Source organism: Phaethon aethereus (assembly GCF_964289735.1).
Source record: "Phaethon aethereus genome assembly, chromosome: 13".
Lineage (NCBI taxonomy): Eukaryota > Metazoa > Chordata > Aves > Phaethontiformes > Phaethontidae > Phaethon > Phaethon aethereus.
Genome location: NC_138589.1, coordinates 18,101,338 through 18,125,948, shown reverse-complemented (window position 1 = coordinate 18,125,948; position 24,611 = coordinate 18,101,338). Strand labels below are relative to the sequence as shown.

Below are 24,611 nucleotides of genomic sequence, written 5' to 3'. Positions count from 1 at the left end.
TGGGGGAAAAAAAGAAAAAAAAAAAGAAATGGCAAAAACTCCGCAGTTCTGCTGTATCTAGTCAGCTACTAATATATTTTCTATCAACACAAAAATGTAACTATTGTCACATATAGGGTTCATCTCACACAACTGTAAACTTCTATAAACATAACATCTACATGGGAGCAAGCTAGACAGGTTTTCTAGTTAGTGGGGAGAAACAGGCTTTTCAATTAATTTGGGCATCCATATTAGGGTGAAAGAACCGTGCTGCAGAGACACTCATTTCTCTCCATCAACACTTATCAGATCTAGATGATCAGCTCAAATGTAGGTGTTCACACATGGTCAGATGAACTGCAGCCTTTCTTCCATTGTTCCAGTCCCACTGAAACTGGAATATAGATACCAAAATCTTTATACAAAGGTTATACCAAACAGATGAGCAGAAACAGAAAATAAAAAGCTCCAGTTTTCATTACCATTATAAGCTTTTTCTCCAGCTGTTACTCACTTGGATGGTAAAATTGATTCACAGCAGCAAGACTCTCCCCTTCTACAATATCTGACATGACCTCATCCTCCTCTCACAACCCAGTCTTCCCAGAGAGGATTGCCTTTGAGGTCCATTTACACAGACCTGCTGAGCCTTTTTACAGAGCTTCAGAATGTCCAGTGATATACTAAGAACACTTCAAAAGACAAAGTTTTCTAGATAACAGCAAGACCTTTCAAGTAAGATGTAATTATTCCAGATTTTAAGCAACTCAGTGCATACACCAAGTATTCAAGCAATACTTACATACATAGCTAAATCTTTTAATTGCTGCAATGCTTTCTGGCCGCACATCAAATCATATATGATGTATAAATCAAACTTCTTTTGCTGAAGGAAAATTTTGTATTAGAAACAAACCTGTTGAGTAGCTTATTTCAAAAACCTCGATTTCCTTCACATTTTCCCATTTTCTCATCAACCTCAGATTTTATTCCAGTATCCGAGGTGCCACTGTCATAGCATTCTTCACTGCAAGCTCACAGCAGCTCACAATATTTACTATACTTATCGTCAAAATAGAAATAGGAGGTAGGGGATTGCTACTATAACTCCTGTATGAACAAAGAGAGGGGTGGTTTCTAAAGGAGCTGGGTGTCCCAATGCTTTAAATGTGCCATAGGTACAGGTGAGCCAATCTAACAGCTCACTGCTGTTACAAGAAGCAACCCCAATACCTCTCCTCATGCCCCACTCCATTCTCCTGTTGCTATGGTGCCACTGCTTCCATAGGCTACCTGTGATGCTCATAAAATATTCTGCTAACCTGATTCAACTCGCTAGGCAAGCAGAAAACTATGTGGCCGAGAGAGATAGAACAAGTTTTCCACTGGCTTCATGACGTCACCCAGCTCACCTGCCCAGATCAGAGTCACAGCCAGGATAAGAAAAGGGGCTGGAGTGTCTGATTAGCAGCATGCAGAGAAGGCAGAGGAAAAGGAAAGAGTGAGACTTCATCCATTCAGCAGCACCAAGCTGGTACACCAACTCATCCATCTCCTGTAGCCCCATTTCAGTCACCTGCCATTCAACTTGTCTTTGGATAGCAAAGAATGGAAATTAGGTTACATGTTCCAGGACAGTGTCTAAAACTGGGTATTCTGGGTAGGCACTGATGTGAGGCCTCAATGAGAAAGACACAGCATTACAGTGGGACATGTGAAGGGCACAAGGACAAGTCCTAGAGTAGAAGATGAGGGCAATCCATGGCAGCAAAAGGAAGTGGGGAAGAGTCCAGAGAACACAGGCACAACATCCGTGGGTACTACGGCCAATGCCCACAAAACATTAATGCAACACCAACAGTACCTGAGGAAACAAGACTAAGGTACTCTGTCTTGACCTACAGTGCAATCCATAAGCCATTAATAAGTTTCTGCAAACACAGGGTCAGAACAGAGTCACTTGGAAAGCAACAAAAACAATTAGCGCCTAGACAAAAGTAACACTTCTACAGTGTCCATACACGCAGCTACCCTGTGAGATATTCTCATGTCCATTGTGTAGAGAGGGAAAAAGGCAAATCAAGATGGAACTTAGCCAAAGTCCATGCCAAAGCCAGATTAGAACTCAGGAAATTCCTGGCTTTCTACCTTGTCGCCAGACCTCTGGAAAAAAACACTCCTTTTAGGAGCAAGAACAAGGACTGTGTTTGTACCCTAAACACCAAGCACAAGCAGTTTCCTCTGGCCAGACAAGTGCAAGCCAAAACAAAGAGCTGAGACTTCATTACCACTGGAAAAAACTTAACCTGTGAATCAGGACTTGCCTGGAAGCCTAACCTTTACAATTAACCTCCCTAGAAACTGCAACACTAACACAATGAAAGTCAGTACAAACTCCTTTCCTGAATTTTTCTAAAAGCATGAATCATCTATCAAGAGAATGAAAAACTGCCCTCTCCACAGTGCAAGTCCCCTTGATCCTAACCAAACTGCCTTGTAGTGATGAAACAATCCTAAAGCAACAAATTAATCCTCTTCAACAGACATACATTGTCAGCCACAGCTTCTCTATACTAATATTTACTTTTCCTTCATGATGTCTGCCAACTAGCCCCCTTGTAGGGCTAGTTTTTCAAAATACATCAGGAGTTATAAGGCAATATCCAGTAAACTATGGTACTTTCCCCTTCACCATTCTGGCCAGCTTAGGAAACACCATTTTGAAGCAGCATCGCAGCTCACACTGAAGCCAGCTGCACAATGCCACAGGCTGTCTGCAGAATGGTGTTATTTCCTGCAATAACAGAGTCTCATTCACACAATGAAACATCATGCTTTATTTTGCTTTTAGGAAAAGGCTTAAATGAGAGGAAACGCATGTACTTTTCTACACTGAATTACACCTTAGAATAAAATGAATGTTCCAGACAAAGAGCAAAATCATGGTAAAGTAACAGACATGGGGGAAGAGGGGTTAACATTCTTCTCAGTGTCACATGATTTCTGGCAAGTCTAAGGAGAGGTATGCAACTGAATTAATTAAAAAAAGTCTCCTTTGTTGTGCAAAAGCTACAAATCCACATCACATATGGACCTGAAATGAACTACTGAAACCCAATCATATGAAGCTACAACCCATGGGACTTCTTTTACATGACAAGCACCATACCCTCAAAAGTATCTTCTGCTTCCCACTGTTAAAGTAACTCTTTCACCACGATACTACCCTGTCATACCAGTAGTCTTCCTCCTCCTTTCCCCTAATATTCTCAGATATCTCTGTTATCTCCTCTTCCTCATAATATTCTGTTCTCCTCACAGCTCTGATCCCTGCAGGAAAGAATTCATGTTACTGCTGGGACAACCCTGTCTCTGGATATATCTGACACTGCTGCCATGACTAGTTTCAAACTAGATACCACCCATACTAGCCATGTTCAGGCCCCATCAGGACTGAAACAAGGGAAGGCTAATCACTTAAATATCTGCCCTGGATCTTTAGCAGCCCATGTTGAACTCTGCTTATGCAGCTTCATTGTTACTAATGCCCAAACAAGCTTTTAAAAGCTGGTTCTGCTCTGTCTACATTACAGTGTAGTCACTCCAAGGCAAACATGCTTCAGCAATGAAGGAAGAACTGGTGGCATAGCTGCACAGAAAAGCCCACAGCAGGTTACACAGTCCAAGCTGCTAGGCTCCAATTTGGCAAAGACCTCTAGAAAGCATGCAACCTAACATACCTGCACAGCTGAGCTGAATCTCTACAGTATGACTGGAAGAAGACAACTCCCTTTCCTCATTCTGGCAGGGTAATTCTAGGCTAAAAGCAAAACTACTTATTTTTCATCATTTGCTTCCTCCTTATACCACACACATGAACGTGAGTGCTATGAACATGCTGTGTTTAGTAAAAGGCAAAACTCAAGTTGTTAAAGCAACAACAAATGCCATCTTCAGGAGTCTCACATTTCATATCTTGGATGAAGAGTTATTTATTTCTTTTCATTCCATGTTAGAATCTGCCACAAAAGTTCACTAGAAAAAAACTGAACAAAGAGAAAGCTTCTTACCTATTTCTTCTAGTTTGATCAACAGAATAGATCTGCTTTCTCAGCCAGCTTGTGGAAAAGAGGGAAAAAAGAAAAAAAAAAAAGGTTAATCTAAGAATTATAAAGAAAACAGCCAATGATCTATCCAAATCCTTAGATAAAATTCAATATAAATATTTAAAAGTCATAAGATACATCTCTTTTAATAAAGCAAAAACATTTCCAGTGCAGCATCTAAGGATTCAGCTAGTTTTATAACCATATTTGTAAATATATATTGTTCTGCTGCCTAATACTGCATTTTAAAGCCACATAAACAACACAGGAAGGGGAAGGGTGGGCAGGACAGAAAAGAATGAGCAACCAGAAGCTGTAAAAATGTAAGTGGATAATGCGAGCCAAAACTTCAGCTAATCTAAACTAGAGTAACTCCATCAAGTCAATGATTTATGCCAGCTGAGGCTGCTGGCTCAAAGATCTGTTAGATGCATAAAAATTGAAAATTAGGGGGAGGGAGAGGCATTTAGAGAATTTTAAAGAAAATCCTCATTAGAGTGCACGTCAGTTTTAGGTGAACAGCAAAATACTATTAGCAGCATTAATTGTAAATATACACACACACGACTTTGATCTAAAGGATGAACACAGCATGTCATTATCCTCAGTGTCTACAGGAATCACTCTGCTGCACAAACATAGCCTGGAACCCAGTAGCACTTTGTATAGCAGCTCGCTCCACAATAGATATGAATTGATAAGAATACTTTCACTCCAAGTGGAACAGCAAGAAGATAAAGACAACATCAATGTCAAGGCCACAATTTGGTCAGCTAGCAACAGGTAAAAGCAGTGACCACAAACAAAAATGTCAGCAGTGATGAAAAGCAATCAGGCACAGAAACAGCATTAAAAGCTTGTCTACAAACCTGCCATTCTGAGCATGAGTGTTTTGCATGCAACATCCTCAGAAGCATTAAGGGTGCAGTTTCACCCACACATGGCTGGCTGCTAAAAAGTAATCCTTAAAAATGTTCATTTTCAGCCTGGCGCTCCGAGTCAGCTGATCACACTGCCATACAATGCAATGGGTCCAATAAAAAGGAGCAACTGCAGAAGCGTACCTCGGAGTTACTGGGACACAGGACACATGGACAGCTACTAGAGCAACCTACTGTGATTGCGTAAGACATTTGTCTTTTCCAAGAAGTCAGCACACACACCAGATGTTCTTGTGATTGCATTAAGAGATTTTTGTTTTGGTTTGCTTTTGGTATACAGAACAATGTAAACTGCAAGTCCACATTAGTGGATGCAGCAGAGTGCAATTCCAGAGTGCTGTACGTAAATACCAAAATAGACATGGAGAATTTCCATATAAGCTTTCTGTATCATACACTAACTGGACAGTAGTTGTTCTTAAGGTAACTGGCAGTTGCACCACTTGTTGCACCTTAGAAATTTCTTTCAGATTTTCCACTTTCAATTCCAAAGAAACGTCAAGTCTCAAAGTGAAAATATGTCCACATACCTTTCTGTGATCGCAGGTGTGGGAGCACTCATAACCTCTTGATACAAGATATTCAAGCCACACAACCATTTATCAGCATCATCTTTAGAGTCAGCTGAAAAAAAAATAATATGCTATGAGAAGCATCAAAACAAAATCAACACAAAACCGAGACATAACTTGTGATGTTTAGATAAACCCTAGTATACAAAGCTGCTCATTAACCTTTCTCTTTGATAAATCTCATTGCATAGCTTCATGTTGCTAATAACAAAACTAATAAAAACCAGCATAAATTTGGGGGTGGGAGGGTTAACTCTGGAAGTTCTATCAAAAAATACCTCATTTTAGAAGCCTGCTTATCAGGGTAGGCAAGTTTCAGCATCTCTGCAGAAAGACTGTGAAACTACTGCTGAGCTCTTGTACTAACACAATCAAAATTCATTTTCTTATCTTCCGCCTCCAAAGTGGCAAAAGCCCAGGGACCTAGATCTAGAGCAACGTGAAGCGCACAGACAAAAGAACTCGGTGTGTTATAGCATAAAGCTAGTTCATTATATTCCAAGCAACCTACAAGAAGGTTGTAAAGTACTGGCTTTTGATGGACATAACCACCTCCCGTCTGTCCTATCCATGCCTCTAAACACAGACTGTTCCAGACTAGACTTAGGCAAGAGGAACAGGAAGGGAGTAATGTACAAAACTAATGTAGCTTATACAGAACACATTTTAATACAAGCAGAGTTAAAAAAGGCCTAAAATTCCTTACACAGCTTAACACTTAAGCCAGGTACATCTTCCTCTCAACCTTACAAATTGGTTTAACACTGTCTTGTTTTGTTTTAAATGTAGTTCACCTTTCCATTCCCCAAACCAGAAGTCCTCCACATCATATAATGTGATCACATTTGGTAATGCTTCGACCCAACAGAAGCAAGATGATGAACTGCATGCTGGGTATAGCCTTCCCTAGGGAATACCAGCTAAGCTGAAACCAATTTTTTGGGGCCTTGGATGAGATGCTATCATTACAGCCTTTAGTTGGGCAAAGTCCATTTGCTTTAGCATGCTGGTTCTGAAATTTCATTAAGGCATTCTTCAGTTAAACGAGTTCTGAAAAATTATTTTCACACAGGAGCTATAATCTGTGCAAATTCTTTTAACTGCCTTCAAAGCAAAACAGTTTCTCAAAAGATTAAGATTACATTTTATTTAAACATACTTTGAAACAATGCTTTATCCCCCAAGGATGAAGCTAGAGCCCAGCCTGAGCTCCCCATGGAAATGTTTTTCAATTAGTTACAATTTTGGAAAGAACACCCACTACCACTGCCAAACCAATTCTTCTCCCAAGACAATTCTGCCCTTTATGACAGCTACCATTCCCTTTAAGTAACAATTATTTGATATTGTTTTAAAACCACGACAAAGCACTTTAACAAGGAAAAGGATTTCCCCCTTAACTGAAAGTTATATCATGTTGTTCTGCAGTTCAGCATTACAGCAACATACCTGATGGTACTGAGTGTTTTTAAAGTATTGGCAGAAGTCTGGTTTTGAGAACTGCCGTGGAGGAGGGACAGGGGGGTTGCCAGAGGAAATCAATCTGAAGGACCTGGCACAAGTGCACTTCAGTACAGCCGCTTACTCAAAATTTTCACAGGCTTCAGCCAACAATGGTAAAACTTATTTAAAGTTAAAAGCCTATAACAATGGATTAGTCACAAGCAGTCTTTAATTTCCAGTGCATCAGACTGCAAAAAAACCTGTCTTGTAGTACTGCAATCCATAAGCAATTAATTCCCTTTAAAAAAAAAAGCTACTGTTAGCATTAAAATGCTGACAAAGCACTCCTCTTTTCTCTCATTAAGATTTTGCAATTAATTTAATGATTTAAATGGACAAGTGTGTTCCTGCACAGGACAGAGAGAACTACCACTCCAAATAAATTGTCTGTATGATTCTAAGCCAAGGATCCATCACAAACCTTTTACAAGGGAAATCTCTTTTAAACTCCACTAGTTAGAAACTGTATTCAGCCTGCACTGTAAGAATTTATATTAATTTTAATTTCAAAAATCTTTGGTTTTCCGACCTTGGATAATCTCATCTGAAATAAGAAGTTCCCCAACCCTTTCCACAGATACAGGATACAACTTCCCTCTGTTTAACTCAGATCTCTTCATTTTCAATTTATCACCTTCCAATTTTATTTATGGTTCCCTAGTACTTCTTTATAAGGGGTTTAGTATTATCAGGTGACATGCACATACATAATCCAAACTAGCACTTCATTTTTCCAAATTGGTCTGCAATTGCTCATAGGTGATAGGAAAGTTTCTGTGATGTAGCCTAACTCTTTAAGGCTATTGTTTCCAGAATCATTTTGGCCAGACTAAAAATGCCGGGGCAATATTCTGACCACACTGAAGACAACAGCAAATCCTTTGCTGACTTTAAAGAGGACAATGTCACCTCTGCTCTTCAGTGTTGAAAACCTTACTGGAGGTAAATACCAGCAGAAGTCTACCTTGCAAGAAATGATTGAGCAAATCAGAAACCACACTCACACAACACACTATTTGAAAGCAAAACATTACGAATGCAGCAGTACACAGACATGAAGGTCTGAGTAAAAGGTCTATCTCCAGATTTTAAACATCTGGTGCACTCCTGAACTGCAGAAGTCAAAACTGCAGTATTATTTGCATTATCGTTCCATCAATGTATTTGGTATGTTCAATCGGTAGGTCTAAAGAAGAAACAAAGAAGAAGAAAGTACCTGCTAAGCTTAAGGTGTTGAGGACAAACTGGGTACCATAAAAAACAGTAAAGCAGTGTTCTTCTCTCTGCTTTGCTTTGCAACGCTCAAAGTCCTTTGAATTCTTTCCTGGGCGAATTTCTTTTATTTCCATCAGATCCACTGAAAGAAAACAACATTCAGTCAGTACAACTGCACTTACATTCCAGCAGAGCCCGAAACAATAAGATGAACAACTCAAAGCATGCATACATATCGAAAATATCTCTGTAGATATTATCCATGGACAAAGTGTATACACACAGCCCCTCTGGGTTATAGGGGACGTGATTTCACAAATGGCATTGACTCTAAGCAAGAAATTTCCAATTGCCATGACAACTGTTTAGAGACAAAAAAGAAAATATATAACTTCTAACTTACCCACCTAAAAATTATGCGTCAGATCTTAGTCAGCTAACCTTGTCAGCTAGTCAGCTAGCATAGTCGCCAGCACTTGTAAGAAAAATATTTAAATTATTAATATAAAGAGAAAATCCAGCCTAATAATTAAAATGTTTGTGAGTTTTTTCCTGGTTAACTCCAAAGACATCTCTGTCATTTAATGTAACCTGCCGTATCACTTTCAACTTGCTGCTTTCTACAGAGCACATGTACATATTAGAGCATAGCAGAATGGGAACAAGCACGTATTTTCCTCAAGTCAGCTCCCTTTTTATCAAAGCCTTGCTACATGGCCTGTATAACAGTAGTGAGACAGCACTGAAATAGAAATATGTGTAGTCTCAAGATAAGATACTTATTAGAAAACTGAGGAAGTGGTTTTGTGCTGCCTGTAGACCAGACAAATAAACAGCTCTTCCCACTTCTGGACAGTCTTGACTTACAAGCTATACAAGCTTACAAGCTATAGGATGAAGAGTGAAGAAAAACATTTCATGGCTGCTCTTGAAACGTGTTTATCAGACTTAGCAAGATCCAAGGAAAATAGCTGAGGCTTTCTGTCCATGCATTTCGGAACGCCGCAATATAAAAGCCCTGTTTTAAATGAGCACCTCATCCATAACAGAGGACAGTTAATAATGTCTATATATAACAATATATAAAACAATAACATCTATATAATAGCAATACAAAAGTATTCCAGGCCAAACTTTCCACTAGACACTCCTTTCTCCCAGTCATTAAACAACTTACCTAGGGAAAATGGGACCTCAAAGGTTAACCTGAACTAATCACAGGGCACATGCATGTTTCTTAAACTAATTTTTCCAAGTGTAATTATCTTCAAGATAGAGACTTTAATGTCTCGAACCTCCATGTCTCAGCCACTCTCTCAAACCATTAAAACTTCTCCTAAGATCTGTGGATCTGGTTAGCCAAGGCACCTAAATTTAGACGCAAGCTTCTAAAATAAATTCATGACATGACCACAAATGACCAGCCACCAAAAGCTCCTCCTAATGACTCTCATCTCTTTACCATCCAGAGTCTCACTTAGATCCCTACCGGTATATACAAATACCCATCCCAAAATGACACCATCTAAAAAAAGATAATCTAAGACCACCAATTCACTTTAGTATCAGCAGAGAAGAATCAGGATTCAGAGAGAGAAAGTACCCAAATGGAGAGGGAAGGAGGTTGTGTGGCTGCAATAAACAGCATGGGACTGTGCACCATGCTGGCTCATTCTAATCATGGGCAAGATTAGACATCTTGCCATTAGACATGGCAACCCCAGCACCTTTTTTGCTTTCCCGTCACCCAACAAATCCCTGCTGAAAAACATTTTTAACTTCAGTGAAGCACACCTTTCATTTCAGACTCCTATAAATCCACACTCCTATAAATCCACACATATAAACACCAAACCATGAAGACCCCCTCAATTATAAACCATAAGCAGTGATAAAACAGATTTCACAACCAGAATTGCTGTTGTCATTTCAAGTGGCTCTTACCTCATACTGACCTCTGAAACAAACACACAAACTTTCTCAATGTCTCCCCTCAGTTACATATACTCAGTACAGTTCTTTTCCTTGCATTACCACCTTTCAATCCTTCCATCCCATTCTCCTGTGTGAATGTATGTGTATATACATATAAGCACAATGATTTTTGTATGCACAGGTTTCACACTGGTAACCATATTATTATTTCTCCAACTGGTCTTTGAAAAAGAGATTACTATGCCGTAATTGCTAAACATTCAGCAAACAGAGGAATGGTTCAGCAAGGGAACAAGAGTGAGGAGGGGGAGAAAATATTCACATAAAAAAAAAAAATTCAGAATTTTACATTCCTGTACTTTTCAGGAAACATATTATATATGTCTTACAAAATTCTGGCGAGATATCATTATGTTTACTTAAATAATGTATAAAACAGATATACAAAACACAAGTTTTATTAAACGTTCTTTAGATTTTTACAGAAAGATATAATACATGTTATAGTTTCAGAAAATGAATAGAAACTACCTGCATATTTTAAAATGACATTTTATAGTGTCATTTAGGATGTATTATTCTACATTATTGAAAGAAAAGCCAGGGCAGAAAATCAGAGGGGGAAAAGAGAGACATGCACAGCAAGCACAAATTTTGGTCTCATGCTAAACTCTGCTGTCTCCCCAGGTAGTCTGGAGTTGCCCGGCACCCTCCACACGATGCCCACTAAGTCCAGAATGGCTGATCCCAACCTAACGGAAAAAGGAACAGGCCAGGAAAAGCTGCAACATGTTTCAAACTCAGCTTAGTAAATCAGTGTACCAACTTAGCTGCTACAGTTACTGTGAACTTTTTACAGCAATCTGTCACTGAACAATTAAAATGTAACTTCATGCCTGTGCTAGAACTACAAGCCTAGGACACCCTTCTCTTCTCACTGCCTTGAAGTACTGGAGCCTTCCTCCTTTTCAATCCCATGTGCAAATTGCAGACCCTTATCCTGACCTGGCTTCACAGACTGATTTGCCTGGGGGGCCTGATACACCTGAAAAAAGCACAGACCTGGATGTATGCAGCTTGCAAGCGTCAGATCAAAACCAATGCTCTTGCAGGTGAGATTTCCATAAAATAGCGCAAAGAATATTAATGCATTTCCCAAGGAAACATGAATCAAAGTATGCCCTGTAGAGAAGTTGCCTCACACCCAGCAAGACAAGGAGGACACTCCCAAAGCATGTGGTCCCCAGCCAAACAGTTTAGCCACTCTAAAAAGCCTTCAATACTAGTTTACATTTCACCCATTCTTTTACATGGTTATTTCCACGGGTTAAAAGGATCTCCTTGGCAGTCTCATCAGTCACCTATTGATTCTGACAACTCCCTCAAGTGGCTCTTTAACATGACCGGACTCCAAGGCACCTTCAATTACCATCCCATTTCAGGCTCAGATCTGGACGTGCAGTATTCATGGCAGTTCAGAGCCTGAAGCTGCTGAACTTCAGCTCCTGCTGTCGTGTGTTGTTCGGCAAATCAGTTAACTCAATGGATCATTACACTACTACATAGCTACTTTCCAAAGACTGCACAGATTAATTGCTTAGTGCCTTCCAGAGCGCCTGCTAGAGCTCTCTACTGCCATAAACTTGACAGTAAACTTTTGGTCCTCGACATCTCCACTGATCTCCATTCAAATAACCTGGCACTCGTGATCACATTTAGTCACACGCTTACAGGTATGAATTGCTGACACCTTTCCTTCAGTTACACTTAGAGGCAGACGGTAAAACAGAACTTGGATTCCACTACGGGAGGTGCTGCACAAGCTGAGCAGAAGACAAGACATAAAGTAAGCAAAGGTAGAGAATAATGTGAACAGGAAAACTGCAAAAAACATTACATTGTTGTACACAACACTGTGCTCCTCATTCCAGAAGAGAACCACCACTGCTATTCAAAGGGAGAAGTTCTGCCTCTGTCTGCCCTCCGTGCCCGTGCAACACCCACCTCTTCTTGGGACCACAACCGTTCAGCACCCAAACAGACAACTGGATTGAGGAACAGACCCTGCTTAAAACCAGTCAATGCCCACAGCAGAACACCTTATGTTAGCTGGAAGTGCCCATGTAAGTTCATTGTAGGAAGGCATGTTTGCATAGATCAGCTTTGGTCAAGTCAGGTAATTTTAGGCTGGAAAGTCAGGCAGATTGTATATGAATGGGGTAAGTCAAAAAACCTTAGAGGCTGCCAACCTAGCAAGGTATCCTTGACAGAAAAATTTTGATAAACAGTGTAAAAGTTCAACTGAGATTGGCATTATAGACTTACAGAGTCTTGTAAGATAAGGGTCCCGATTCAAAGTCCCCAAAAGTCTTTCAGTGTCTGTGGCCACAAACGATACTTGGACCCCAGCTCAGAGTTATGTACTTAACAAAGGAGAAGAAAGAGCCTGCAGAGAGATTCTAAGGAGGCTTACAGAGTCAGAAATCAAGCCAGGAGCATTATTTACTTCAGCAGGTATTTTCAGTAAGTCTCAAGAAGGCTTGAGAAGGCTTTTCCTCAAAGGGAAACTACTGGCAAAATTTCAGAGAGGAAAATAAGGGACTCTGATCACCTAAGTGCTGTGGACTGAAAAAAGGGGTTGGGCATTCTTTATATGAATATATTTGCATTTTCATGTGTGTATATATATAGCAACATTCTGCTCTTAAGAACCATTTTTCAGAATCCATTTTTTTTTTTTCAACAATTCACATTACAAAATATTCCAAGGAAGGTTTCATTTTGGAAAGGCAGAAGCTGCCCCCTGCAATGTAGGCTATGTGCAAATGAGCACCCTGTGAATGAAGAAAGCCTTCAGTAACCTTTTGCAAATGTACTTCAGGGCAGTTAATGAGGACAATGGCTTTGTTCTCACTTTTGCAGAATTAAAGATTAACTATGCAAGGTAGGCCTTAACAGCCTCTTTTATTCCGAGCAGCAATGAAACACAGATCTTGTGCAACTCTGAAGGGAACAAGGTGAGGCTTCTCTCAGAGAAGGATAAAGTCACATGAAAGCAGAAATGTCCTGCAGCATGACCTGCAGCAGTACAGGTGCTGCACGGAAAGTAATTCAGCTCATACCAAAAGTGAACTTTGGTGAGATATTCAGTTGCCCAAGGAAGTCATTACAGGTAAGCTACAAAATCATCTGAAAACACAGTTACAAGGATGGAACATGAGAAACGGTGCAGTGCATCTTGAGAAAGCACACATGACTACCTTTCCAAGGCGTCCCCTGGGGGTTTAGCTGTGTGATTGACATAAGCTTTAGAGAAGTGCACCTTTTAAACCCATCGGATCACACAGAGTGTCATGTACAGTAACAACAAATTACTGTTAAATTAATAACTTCTCACTGGACTGCTGAGTAGAGCAACAACATATTAAAGCCGTTCCCAGTCTAAGCTCTGAATTCAAGGGGCCATATATCTCAAATGGCTATTGGTTTCATATCAAAAATTAAAAGGCACCTTCACAAAATGAGATAAGAATAGGGTAAAATTTACATATATGCCCATATAAGTTTACATTCTAATCCATGCAACAAAACAAACCAAAAATGTTGCCATGTAAAACTTTGGGGAAAGTATACTGGAGTACCTACATCTCCCACTCACTTTGATCAATCACATCAGGGTTGCTCAGGTCTATGAAGTTCATTGCATCCCCATTTCACTGTCTGGCCATGACAGGAAGTCTGGCCATTGTAAGTTAGCATTAAACATTGCAGAACTGAGCTGCTAAAGGGAAAAAATTATTTGAAAACAGCTAAAGGCTACACATTCGTTTTTTCACTTGACCACAAAAACCAAGCTCTAAATACTCAGCTAAAGACTTACACAAAGATCCCCTCAGTAACAACTGAAACACAGCACTTTCAAAACAGAAGAAAGGTGAATTTTAATGTTCCTTTGAAAACATACTCCACAAGAGCAAGAATTGGATTCATTTTTGCAATGACATACTGGTTTTTAACAGTATTCAGAATACAGAAAGAAAAAGACAGAATAGGGACTTGGGGTTTCCAATATGAGTTACGTTTATTTATTACTTTATGGCTGAAACAGTAAGGAAATTCAGACAGAAAGAAATACTGCTAGCAGTAAAAAAAAAAAGTCACTACTAGAAATTAGCAAGGTCAAGTCTAACATTCAAGCCAAAAGCAGCACTCATTTCACACTCCTCAGCAGAACATGCAGATACTCATCACTTCTCCCAGAAAGGTACAGATGCTGTAAATGTTTATACCATCTTCTCCAAAGGGAAAAATATAAGTTTTCCACCACAGAGGGAGTTCACATTTGCATTAACAATTCTACTGATTAAATGACTTCACTGCTTAACCTGTGGGGGAAAAAAAAAAAAAGAACAAAATCCCTCATCTATGTTTATGAATGTAAGCCAGTTGCATAAACAGGTGTTAGTTTTTTAAGTTTCCCAATGTATCTGACAGCCAAAAGGATGCATTGAACCAAAATTTGCTCTCTTTGGCAGGTCATTTTAGCAAAGATTTTAAAAGCAAGATTAGCAAAATTTGATTTCATGAAAAATGTACTGCAGGATAAAATTCACAACACACAACAATAAAGATTTTAAAAAAAAAAGCCACCCCTTGTTAGCTAGAACAGCACCACCTGTGGCAACATACATAAGATTGCCAATACATTGTTATACATCCGCACATTTCACTTCACCCTGTAAATTGTATGTGGCCTGATCTGGTCCTGTTATCTGCATGACTATATCACAGGTGCACTGCTGCTGCAATGAGCTTTGATTATTAAACATCCAAGTGCAACATTTTCCAGAAACTAGTGACTGCTGCTTGGCAGCATAACACAATCTGAAAACACACACACAGTGCAATCTTGCAATCTTTTTTTGCAAACACAGCAGCTCCCACAGGTTCTAATTCTACATATAATGTGAATTTATTAAGTTAGTTCTTTGTTTCCATTCACTCCCTTTCTTAATATACCTGTGAAACATGAAAATTCAACTTGTTTTTCTGTTTGGTGTTTTTTTTTTTTAAATCATATTCTAGAGGACAAATTCTGTGAAACCTCCTCTTTTCAGTAGGAAGGAAATCTCAAGTGAACTTAATCTTTGATAATTCTTTTTCATAGGTTAGATGAAAGATCAGTAACACTAAATTAATTTGGGATGGCATATGTATTTAAAAAGTGGGACACAGTAATTTTGTTCTACAAACTCTGGAAAAAATATTACAGGAAAAACAGGAGAAGAGAGAAAATGTGAAATTATCAGCTCACATTAATCCTAAAATAGAATGTTATGCATTATTAAACCACGATATAGTCAAACCTTTCTATTAAAAATGAAAAAAGGTGTAAGATAGTCCTACTGCATTAATAAAGGTCTGGATTGCAGAAAAAAGAAATGTTTACTATGTTTTATACTCGGGCATACCATTAGCATCAAAAACCTCAATTTAAGCAGCCTTTATTCCTCTGTTTCGTAATTTTGCAATTATATTGACAAGAGGCCTGCATCTCTGCCGTTCCCAGACACAGGTATTTCATCCTCTGAGAAACAGAATGTTTTCAGAATATATTAATACTAACATGTCTATTCCCTTTCTCTTTCAACCTTACCTATACCCTAATGTCTTGGTTTACATACATTATATGACCTTTTTCTAAACATGGCCCTCCAATGCTTTAAACCTCCTTCTTGTTGTGTGCTTGCACAACTACACGGTCACTAGATTTTTTTTTCTTGAGTATTTTGCAATAAATCAAGAACACCAAAAAAGACAGGTGACCTTTCATTCCCAAATATTAAGGGATTAAAATACGGTTTAAATAATTTTTCAAAACTAGGTCATCTCTTTACATTAAAAAAAAAAAATCCTAGGTAATCAAAAGAAGAGAAATCATCTTCTGTCCTCAACAGAATCTTCCTTGAAACATGCATGCTTGTATTACAGAGAAACACACACTTGCACATTCAGGGAAGGCACCATGGATTTCACGGAGCATAAATTCTCCTGGCTGTGAATCATTGCTTAACACAAGGACTCACGGAAGAGTATGCAGAAACTCATATGTTTTCCAGTGACTAATCAAACTCTAGCGGCCACAAACTTTCTCTTAATATTTGTCCTTAAAGCACTTTGAATCTGACAAAGAATGAAATATCCATTACGGACCAGCTTCCTGGAGATTTACACCTTGCCACCTACTTGCTCTACAAGCTTAAATACCATAACCTCTTTGGACCCTAATTTATTCACATGCATATAAATGTGTATACCACAATAGAGGACATTTGGGGGGCCTTGTTCGGTGGTACTGAAATGCACTTTCAGTCAGCAAACCCCAGGCGCTGGTCGCACCGCCAGGTCTCTTAGCGGAGTACTGACAAGCACTTCTCGCTCTTGGCCACCCCTTCCTTCCCCTCTGCCTTTCACTGCTGGCCAGTAGTTCCCTCCACTGCTATCTCAGCTATGGCAGTACACTTGTTTGCGGGCCACTTGTATCCTAGCACAGAAACAGCGCAGCAGAGTAGCTGACGTGGAGGCAGAAGTGACCCCCAGATACCACGGGGATGTACAACACACATCCATTGTGTGACAGTTTGAAGCGGGGAGAAACAACACAGGGTGTGTGTGAACCCAGGGCCACCGCACAGATCCACACACAGTTGTGAAGGGTAAACATACAATAAAAATACACAGCAGAACCATAAGGAAGTGTCACACTGAGCAACACACAGCAATAAATCATGCTGCTAAGTCACAGCTTCGCAGTCATGTATCTAGTATGCATAAATTAGTTTCTGCAAGAAAAGGGCCCATTACAAATTAAACAAGCAAATCAATTCCCTCTGTACAAGGAAACTGAAGCTTCCTTCCCTCATGTGTTGGTAAAGCAAAAGTCAGTTTAGCTTTATAATTACGAAGACCTGTAGCTCTTAAATTGCAAGCCCATGAACGTACAATGGTCAATAAAATCTATGGGTAAACAATCCATAGCCAAGTCATACTGGATCCCACGTGATGAAAAAAAAACAAAAAAACAAACAAAACAAAACAAAAAAACCCACATTCCCACACACATTTTCCCCTGCTACATAATCAAAGTTGGCAAATGCTTTCCCTAGCACCAGCCAGCTTCTAAGTCAGACTGTGCTACAGCAAGGAAAAGTGGTGGGGGAAGACTGTGGTCCACCCTAGCCTTTGAAGAGATTTACTTATTTTTCCTGGCAATGGTATCTGACACCAGCTGCAGAACTAGGGCCATGGGTTTTAGATCCATGGCCCTACAAGAAGTGCTCCTTTGTTTCTGTGCTTTCACACTCAAAATTCCTCTCAAAGTTCGAATTACATTTTTACATTTACAATGCTTTGCAACAGAACTTCCATACTTGAACCAACTGCATAGAAGAAGGAAACAAAGCACAAAAAAACCCCACGCTGCCTCAAAGTTAGGAAGCTGGTATTATTATGCTTTTTATATATTCAGTGGCCAGAGCAAGAGACTCCAGCAGACAGTAATTGAGAGCAGGAACTAAACTTTGCTCTGGAGGAGCCCTTCGTTCTCCCAGCTGACCATCTGAGCAGACAGGCGAGACTAGCCATGTAACTTATCTGCTTAATATTAGGCTATGAAAATATCACGTCAAAGTTATTTCACACACAGTCAGAAATACCATTCCTACTTATAGCCCTCACTCCCCAAGACCCCATGCATTCAGCATCAGAGTCACTAACCTTTCCTGGATCAGTCTATCCACGGGGCAGTACTTCTGCAATGCTCACCAAAACTTAGTTCACATCCAAGAAACAGAGCAAAATGTCTCCTACTGAAATCAGTGACAGGGGTTCCACTGAAACCAGAATTAGTGTGCATTACCAAGAAATACAAATGGGGACAAAAAAACCCAAAACTGCTTCAAAGCATGAGTGATCTTATGAAGTATTAATACCACACCACAACATACAAAGCACAATGCGGGGGGACAGGACAGGGACAACACCAAAACAAGAACCACACAACTACTCAAGGGAAAAACATTTGTCACCAGAAGTTAAACCACACTTTTGGCACTGATGACCTAGGTGACTTAGGATCAACAGCACTGAGATTCTGAGCCCCACAAGCAGCCCTATAGCCCACCTAGCAAACTTTAGGTTATCTTTAACAGTTTAAAATGAGGACAATGCAGAATACAAAGAAATAGCATTAATAAGTAAGAGACAAAAGAAAAAGCTCTGATATTTTGTAGCCAGTGTCTACAGGTGTTTCCCTCAGATGATATTAGAGCTGTTAGGGCATCTAAAATGTCTCTATGTATAGAACAATAGCAAGATGACTAAAAGAAGCCCAAGCATGGGTGAACAGGGTCACATCTAGCCCAGACCTGCTTCCTTCAGCTATTTGCATAGCTCTCTGCAGGCCCACATAAGGAAGCACGTGTTGCTGGAATTCATTTTAATACACTGATAAAACCCTGCATCCCAAACATCTGCAATAAAAACATTTCTCAGAGGTACATTGCTCCCTTCCACCCATTTTGTTTTTGACAATATGTTGTGTTGGACCCAGCTGACGTAGGAAAGGCACACATAAAGTACTCTGCTATCTTAGCAGGTGACTAAAAGAGCAGCAGCACTAAAAAAACCTTCCTGGCCTCCACTAACCCTGAAAAACACTCTGGGATGGGCAGTCCCTCTCTTTCCATTGCTAATCTTTCCCTTTCATCCAGACGGAAACTTGAAGCTCCCACAAAATGGAAAACATGGACAAATTTCATTTAACTTTTCTTGAAAGATGCTCATTTACCAGACTCTCCTAACTTTACAGGCTAAAATGAAAGACACCCCACAGTCACTTCACTTAATCTTTGTTTGGGCCTACAAAGCATTACATTTTACAACAGCAGAATCACAGTAAGCCCAAGAAACGCAGATTGTACAAGAGCATCAGAATTTTCTTACAAACAGCAAAATCTACTGTCTTCAGCAAGTCTGATTAGCTTGGACAAACTCAGCAGCTAGCTTGACCTCATGAAAATTGAAATACCATCCAAGAACACACTTGACTTGAACAACTCGTGGCTGCACAGCTCTACAGGAAAGAAAAACTGTTCACGCACAGGTTACCAACACCATTAGGGCAACTCAGGAAGGGTGCGAGCAGACACTGATAGGTTGCTCCTTCTTGCAGGTGGGCAAGGAGGACTAACACTAGTAGAAGAGCTGCTACCTAATGCTCCCTCTCTGATTTGTAAAGCTAGAACTTACCAGAAGCCAAAATAAAACCCTGCATTTGAAGAATTAAGAAATTGTGTAGCACCATTCTCAGCACCGCATTAACTCCCAAGCTAAAAAAATGTGACGCAAAACCTCAGTTGCTCTATTAAAGTGAGGGGAATTACTTGGTATGTATCAGCTTAAAAATCTGGCCTTTTGATCTACTGTTGAAATAGCACGTCCTTCCCTAAAGGACACAAACAACCTATATTCTTTCACAGAGGTTCCTCCCCAGTTAATTTTTGTTAGAAAATTCCTTTGGTGACTCAAGTCTTTCAGAAGGTCAATGTAATATCTCCAGTACTTCAGACATTGTGTGGTCTGAGCCGCACAAATGAAGACAGAGACTTTTTAAACCAGATTTCCTAGCCTTTTTATATCCTCACTTATTACCACACCAAAGGCCTGGGTCTAGAAGAAGTTTTCTAAAGAAAGGTATCTCCATTTTACTTACTCATCCAGAGAAACGTATTTGCACCAAGCAGGAAACAGCCATAATTTACCAACTCTTTATTCTAAACAGAAATGCTGACTGTTTTTTAACAAAAGGGACCCTTTCAAGAGTAATGCAATTTAAAATACACAGTGCTGCCATTTTTGGGGCCATGCCATTGTCTAAACATTTATAGCAGTATGCCTATAGCTAATCCTACATCTTCCTTGCAGAGGTCCATTTATTCCAGAATAAGAGTAGCTGCACTTTTGTTATTGTGAGGCTTCACTTAAATCAATTCCAAAATAATATTATCCAAACTTGAAAAACAGCCTTTGTAATAATTACGAGCAACTCTGGCTTAGAGGAATTTGAGCATCCTTCACACATTTACAGTTCACCAGCAAGAAAATCAGCTCTATGACAACCAAAATTCCCAACACTATACAGGGCAGTTAAAAAAGAAAGAAAAAAACCCAACACCTTTTTTTCCCAAAGGAAGAGTATTACAGTATAAAAGTTGGTCTCCACCCTCTCTATCTATTAGCAGCATATTTTTGTGTCCCAAAGCTTAAGAACTCTCCTCACTATCTGATTTAGAAACACAAACCCCATAGCAGATGCAAACATTCAGTTTTCTGCCCTCTGTAAAGAGCAGTGGCCAAACTTGAGTTAAAAGGCACACACACAACAGGAAGCCATATTAACTTTCCCACTCATACTCAACATTAATTCTTATTGGACTGTAGCACATGCAAATAACAACCATCAAGATTACACCACAGATATTATTTCTTGTACAGCACAAGCATATTAAACAATATAATACTTCAGATGATAATTCTACACCCTCAGCCACTAAAAAAAAAAACACAATACCAAAATGTGGGGTTTATTTTTCACAAAGTCAACACAATCCACCAGTGAATATTGGCGTCATTCATAGATACATTTATATATATAAGCCAAAACAACTTTCCTCCTATCACAAAATTGGTACCATCTCCTCAGTATAGCTCCAGAGAAATAAAGATTTTAATTCCCCTATCATCGGTATTCAAGAAGCCCATTCATTTAATTATCAAATATGAAGGCTTCAAATCCATAATTTTTCCACTTTTCAAGCAAAAAGGAAGCCTTTTTGTCAGTCAAAAGAAGCAATAGCAAAATTTAAATAAATAAATAAAATATTTCCTTCCTCTTCAGCAAAAACACTGTCAGCAAGTTGAAGCTGCAATGACTTTCATTTCAAGCAGATCAGATACAGTTCATGGTAAATTGTAACAACTTTTCATATCATATACTGAAACCATGACTGCAAAATACATCTTGGTTTTGGGCAGATTAATTGCTTTTTAGGACAACGAAACAATATTTTGCATATTCATGCTTTAAAGTATGACATATTCTCAGACCTTAAGTTTCCACCATTACTTAAATGTAGCTCAGTTAAAACAAACTGCTACAGTACTACAATTTTTGGGAAGAGAGGCAGGCGGCCTTTGGGTAGATCACAGGACTATAGCTATATTCCCTGTTCTAGTAAGGGCTGTGTAACTGGAAGCAAGTCATTACCCTGCCGGATTACCCAGATGTAAGACTCGAATGATAATATTCACCTTAAGAGTGTTAAAATCTACGCATAGAGCAAACTATTTAATTATCAGGATGTATTACCACAAACACATACCACCCCCAGGAAGCTTTGATAAAAGAAGAGTACAAGTCAAGCACTGAAAAAGTTGACCTCAAAATCTGGAATGCACAGTCTGGACAGTTTAAAATTTCAACTACATGATCACATATTGTTTTTGCCAGAGGACTCTAATGCCTCGTTCACCCACTAAGTGGTCATTTTCTATTTTGTTTTAATCTTATTGCTCCGTGTGTAACCCCACACTTTATTTGCTAAGCATATTCAAGCCATGCTCTTATAACTGAATTATTCATCTCCTCTCAGGACTCTTTTTTTGGCACACCTCACGTTAGGATCTGAGCACATCAGAACCAGTAATGTACTTGCATTCACACACATCATTACAGGAAGGGATAATTACCCTCATTTTCCACATGAGAAGCTGGGGCACTGCAAGATTGTGATCCAGAGTACCTATTAATTAAGGTGTCCAGACCCATTTGCTTTTTCCCAGAACATTGTGTATGACCACATTTTCACCATCAGTGATAAAAACATCCTCCAGACAACTAATCTTTCATTCCACCACATTACATTTTCAGTTGCAGGTCCAGGAACCAACGGAAACAGTAGCAAACAGAGATTTAATATTTGGACGTAAGAAACATGAAGGGAAGCTGCACAGACAATCCAAAAATCATGCAAATTCTCAGTGCCTGTCTTTGCAACCTTACAGACCAATGCAGTTTTACTTTACCATGTATTTACCAAAAAAAAAAAAAAAACCAACCTTCTAAAAATCCACAACTCAACAGACAGAGTCCATTCTCATCCTTCCCGGTTTCTCTCACATTAGCATGTACTCACATCCAGGGAGAACACCAGGAGTGTGGCTCCTGCCTGTTGCACAACTGGAGTAACTGGTGCCAGTCACAGTCGCTCCTTGCATGGGGTAGCACTGAAACACTACCATGTAGATTTTTTTTCCCTGATGGAATTCACGTATGTGTAGTCAAGCCCCCAAAACAGTAAGATGCTATAGGGAGAAACATCAGCTTTATTCTCCATATCTACAGCTTTCCCCTTCTTAATTATGCCTCGGTCTCCTTCTCGCATTCATAAACACTTTTTCTTCTCTGAGGCCTTAATTCAATTGTTTCTCACTAAAATCTCTCTCTCTGCTGAGTAATTTATATTCTCACTTCTGTAGATCCTCTGTGCTGTATTTATTCTCTCACTCCTATATACCTGCTCAGCCTTCCCAGCTCTCCAACTCCTACCTCTTACCACAATTTCTCTTCCCAAAGAGTCCCAGTTCCTCAACTCCAAGCTTCTCATATTAGCTGAGGCTGACCAACAAATGAGTGTGGCAATTCAGGCAAACAATTCAATTCCTTTATTGAAGTCAAACACCATTTAGCAGTTGCATAGTAAAATCATGCCTGTAATAAAGAAAGTTACCAAGTACTGCAATTACATTATACTAACAGGAGCTATATAAATCCCAAATCCCACAAGCTGAGCTTGGTTGACATCAGCCATGTTCAGTAAGAACTGAAGATTAGTCTCATCTTATTCTGCTACCATAGCTTTTGGAATCCTGTGTAGCTTTACAATCCCCTTCTATTTCCCAGCCTTGTTACAAATAGTGGGTTTAGCCCATGCGGATATCAACTACAGACAGTATCAACTCAGGACCTTGAAATCACCTCTTACATCTCACAGCTTCATCCTCCTAAGTCATTGGTACTTTCCAATAATGGTCCTAAATAATTATTTCTACCCTGAAACAGCAAATTCCCTAAGAAAACAGAAATTTGAATTCAGTTTTCTTGTATTTGGAGTTGGGTATTTTTAATGGGGGTTTTTTGAGATAGACAGAGTAAAGAAGTACTACTCGTTTGAATTTACAAGACACCTTGATGCTTAATGATGGAAAACAGTTGTCACTCAGTAACTCAATTCCAAGAACACAAGCACCATCATATTCAAAGATGAAAACTTTCGAGAACAGGGCTTAGGGTAAAAGCACATTAATCACATTTAAGTGTGTTGGACACCTAAATAATGATCTGCAGAAGATTCTTCACCTACAACTGCAACAAACTCTTTTCAGCCAAAAACTTCATTATGTTAACAAAGGCTCATTAAATTAATGTAATTGTCAAATATTGATTTATCAGTAATTCCAAGTTCAGGTACACATTGCAAATACTCACAGAAACCTTCAATCTTGTCAGCTGTCTTGCTCCATGCTACCTGCCTGGTTTCCATTATGACTTGGATAGTTCTCCTTTCTGGACTACTCTTTTTAAGACTGAATACTGTCATAACAGTTCCCAATTCCAAGGTCCTTTTGATCTGGCTTTTCTCATACTCCGGCAGCACTCCATAGTTTATACTCTTTCTGGGCATTTTTTTTTTTTCAAATCAAACTTTTATGGTTTTCAGTGTCCTGAAGAGAAAAAGAAAGAAAATGGTGAAAAGTCAATATTTAAAACAGCATTTTTATTTCTTTAAAAATCACATTTGTGTAAGTTAAAGCTATGTAATAGAGACTCCTGCCCATTCAAATACAAGGCAGATACCTGGCTAACATTAACAGCATCCTTGCTGTTTTATCCTGAAAGTAAGTACAAGGAGTCCTCACAGAGGGCGGTACCAGTGACACTTCGGTAAACACGCCACTGCAAAATCTATTAAAAACAAACAGCTGGGTGGAGCAGCCACTGCATGCAATGAATCATAATCCAAATTTCTCTGCAAGACCAATGCCTCTCTTCTAGCTGCACCATACCACTAACTGCTTCCTCAGCCTGCTAGCACAGCAGCATGCAGTGTCCCGGACCAAAATAAAGTCAGTCAAGGTCTGTTTAGCCCAAATACATAAAAATCATGTTAAGAGGTGTAACTTCTGTATGCTTGTATGCACACACATCTTTAATTGCATGTACATCCCCATCACTCCAA

At 39.4% G+C, this 24,611-nt stretch overlaps 1 protein-coding gene across 1 annotated transcript in view; it reads right to left on the bottom strand.

Moving 5' to 3' along the window:
* The window catches only part of PLCG2 (phospholipase C gamma 2), a gene marked incomplete at both ends in the record, with an annotated part of 60,439 nt that extends 36,383 nt beyond the window's left edge, over window positions 1-24,056 (bottom strand). Inside the window, 4 exons of the mRNA XM_082005745.1 lie at window positions 4,053-4,100; window positions 5,560-5,653; window positions 8,321-8,461; window positions 23,861-24,056. Of these exons, the coding sequence (XP_081861871.1) occupies window positions 4,053-4,100; window positions 5,560-5,653; window positions 8,321-8,461; window positions 23,861-24,056 (479 nt within the window). The remainder of the gene's footprint in view (window positions 1-4,052; window positions 4,101-5,559; window positions 5,654-8,320; window positions 8,462-23,860) is intronic.
* Between the last annotated feature and the right edge of the window lie 555 nt (window positions 24,057-24,611).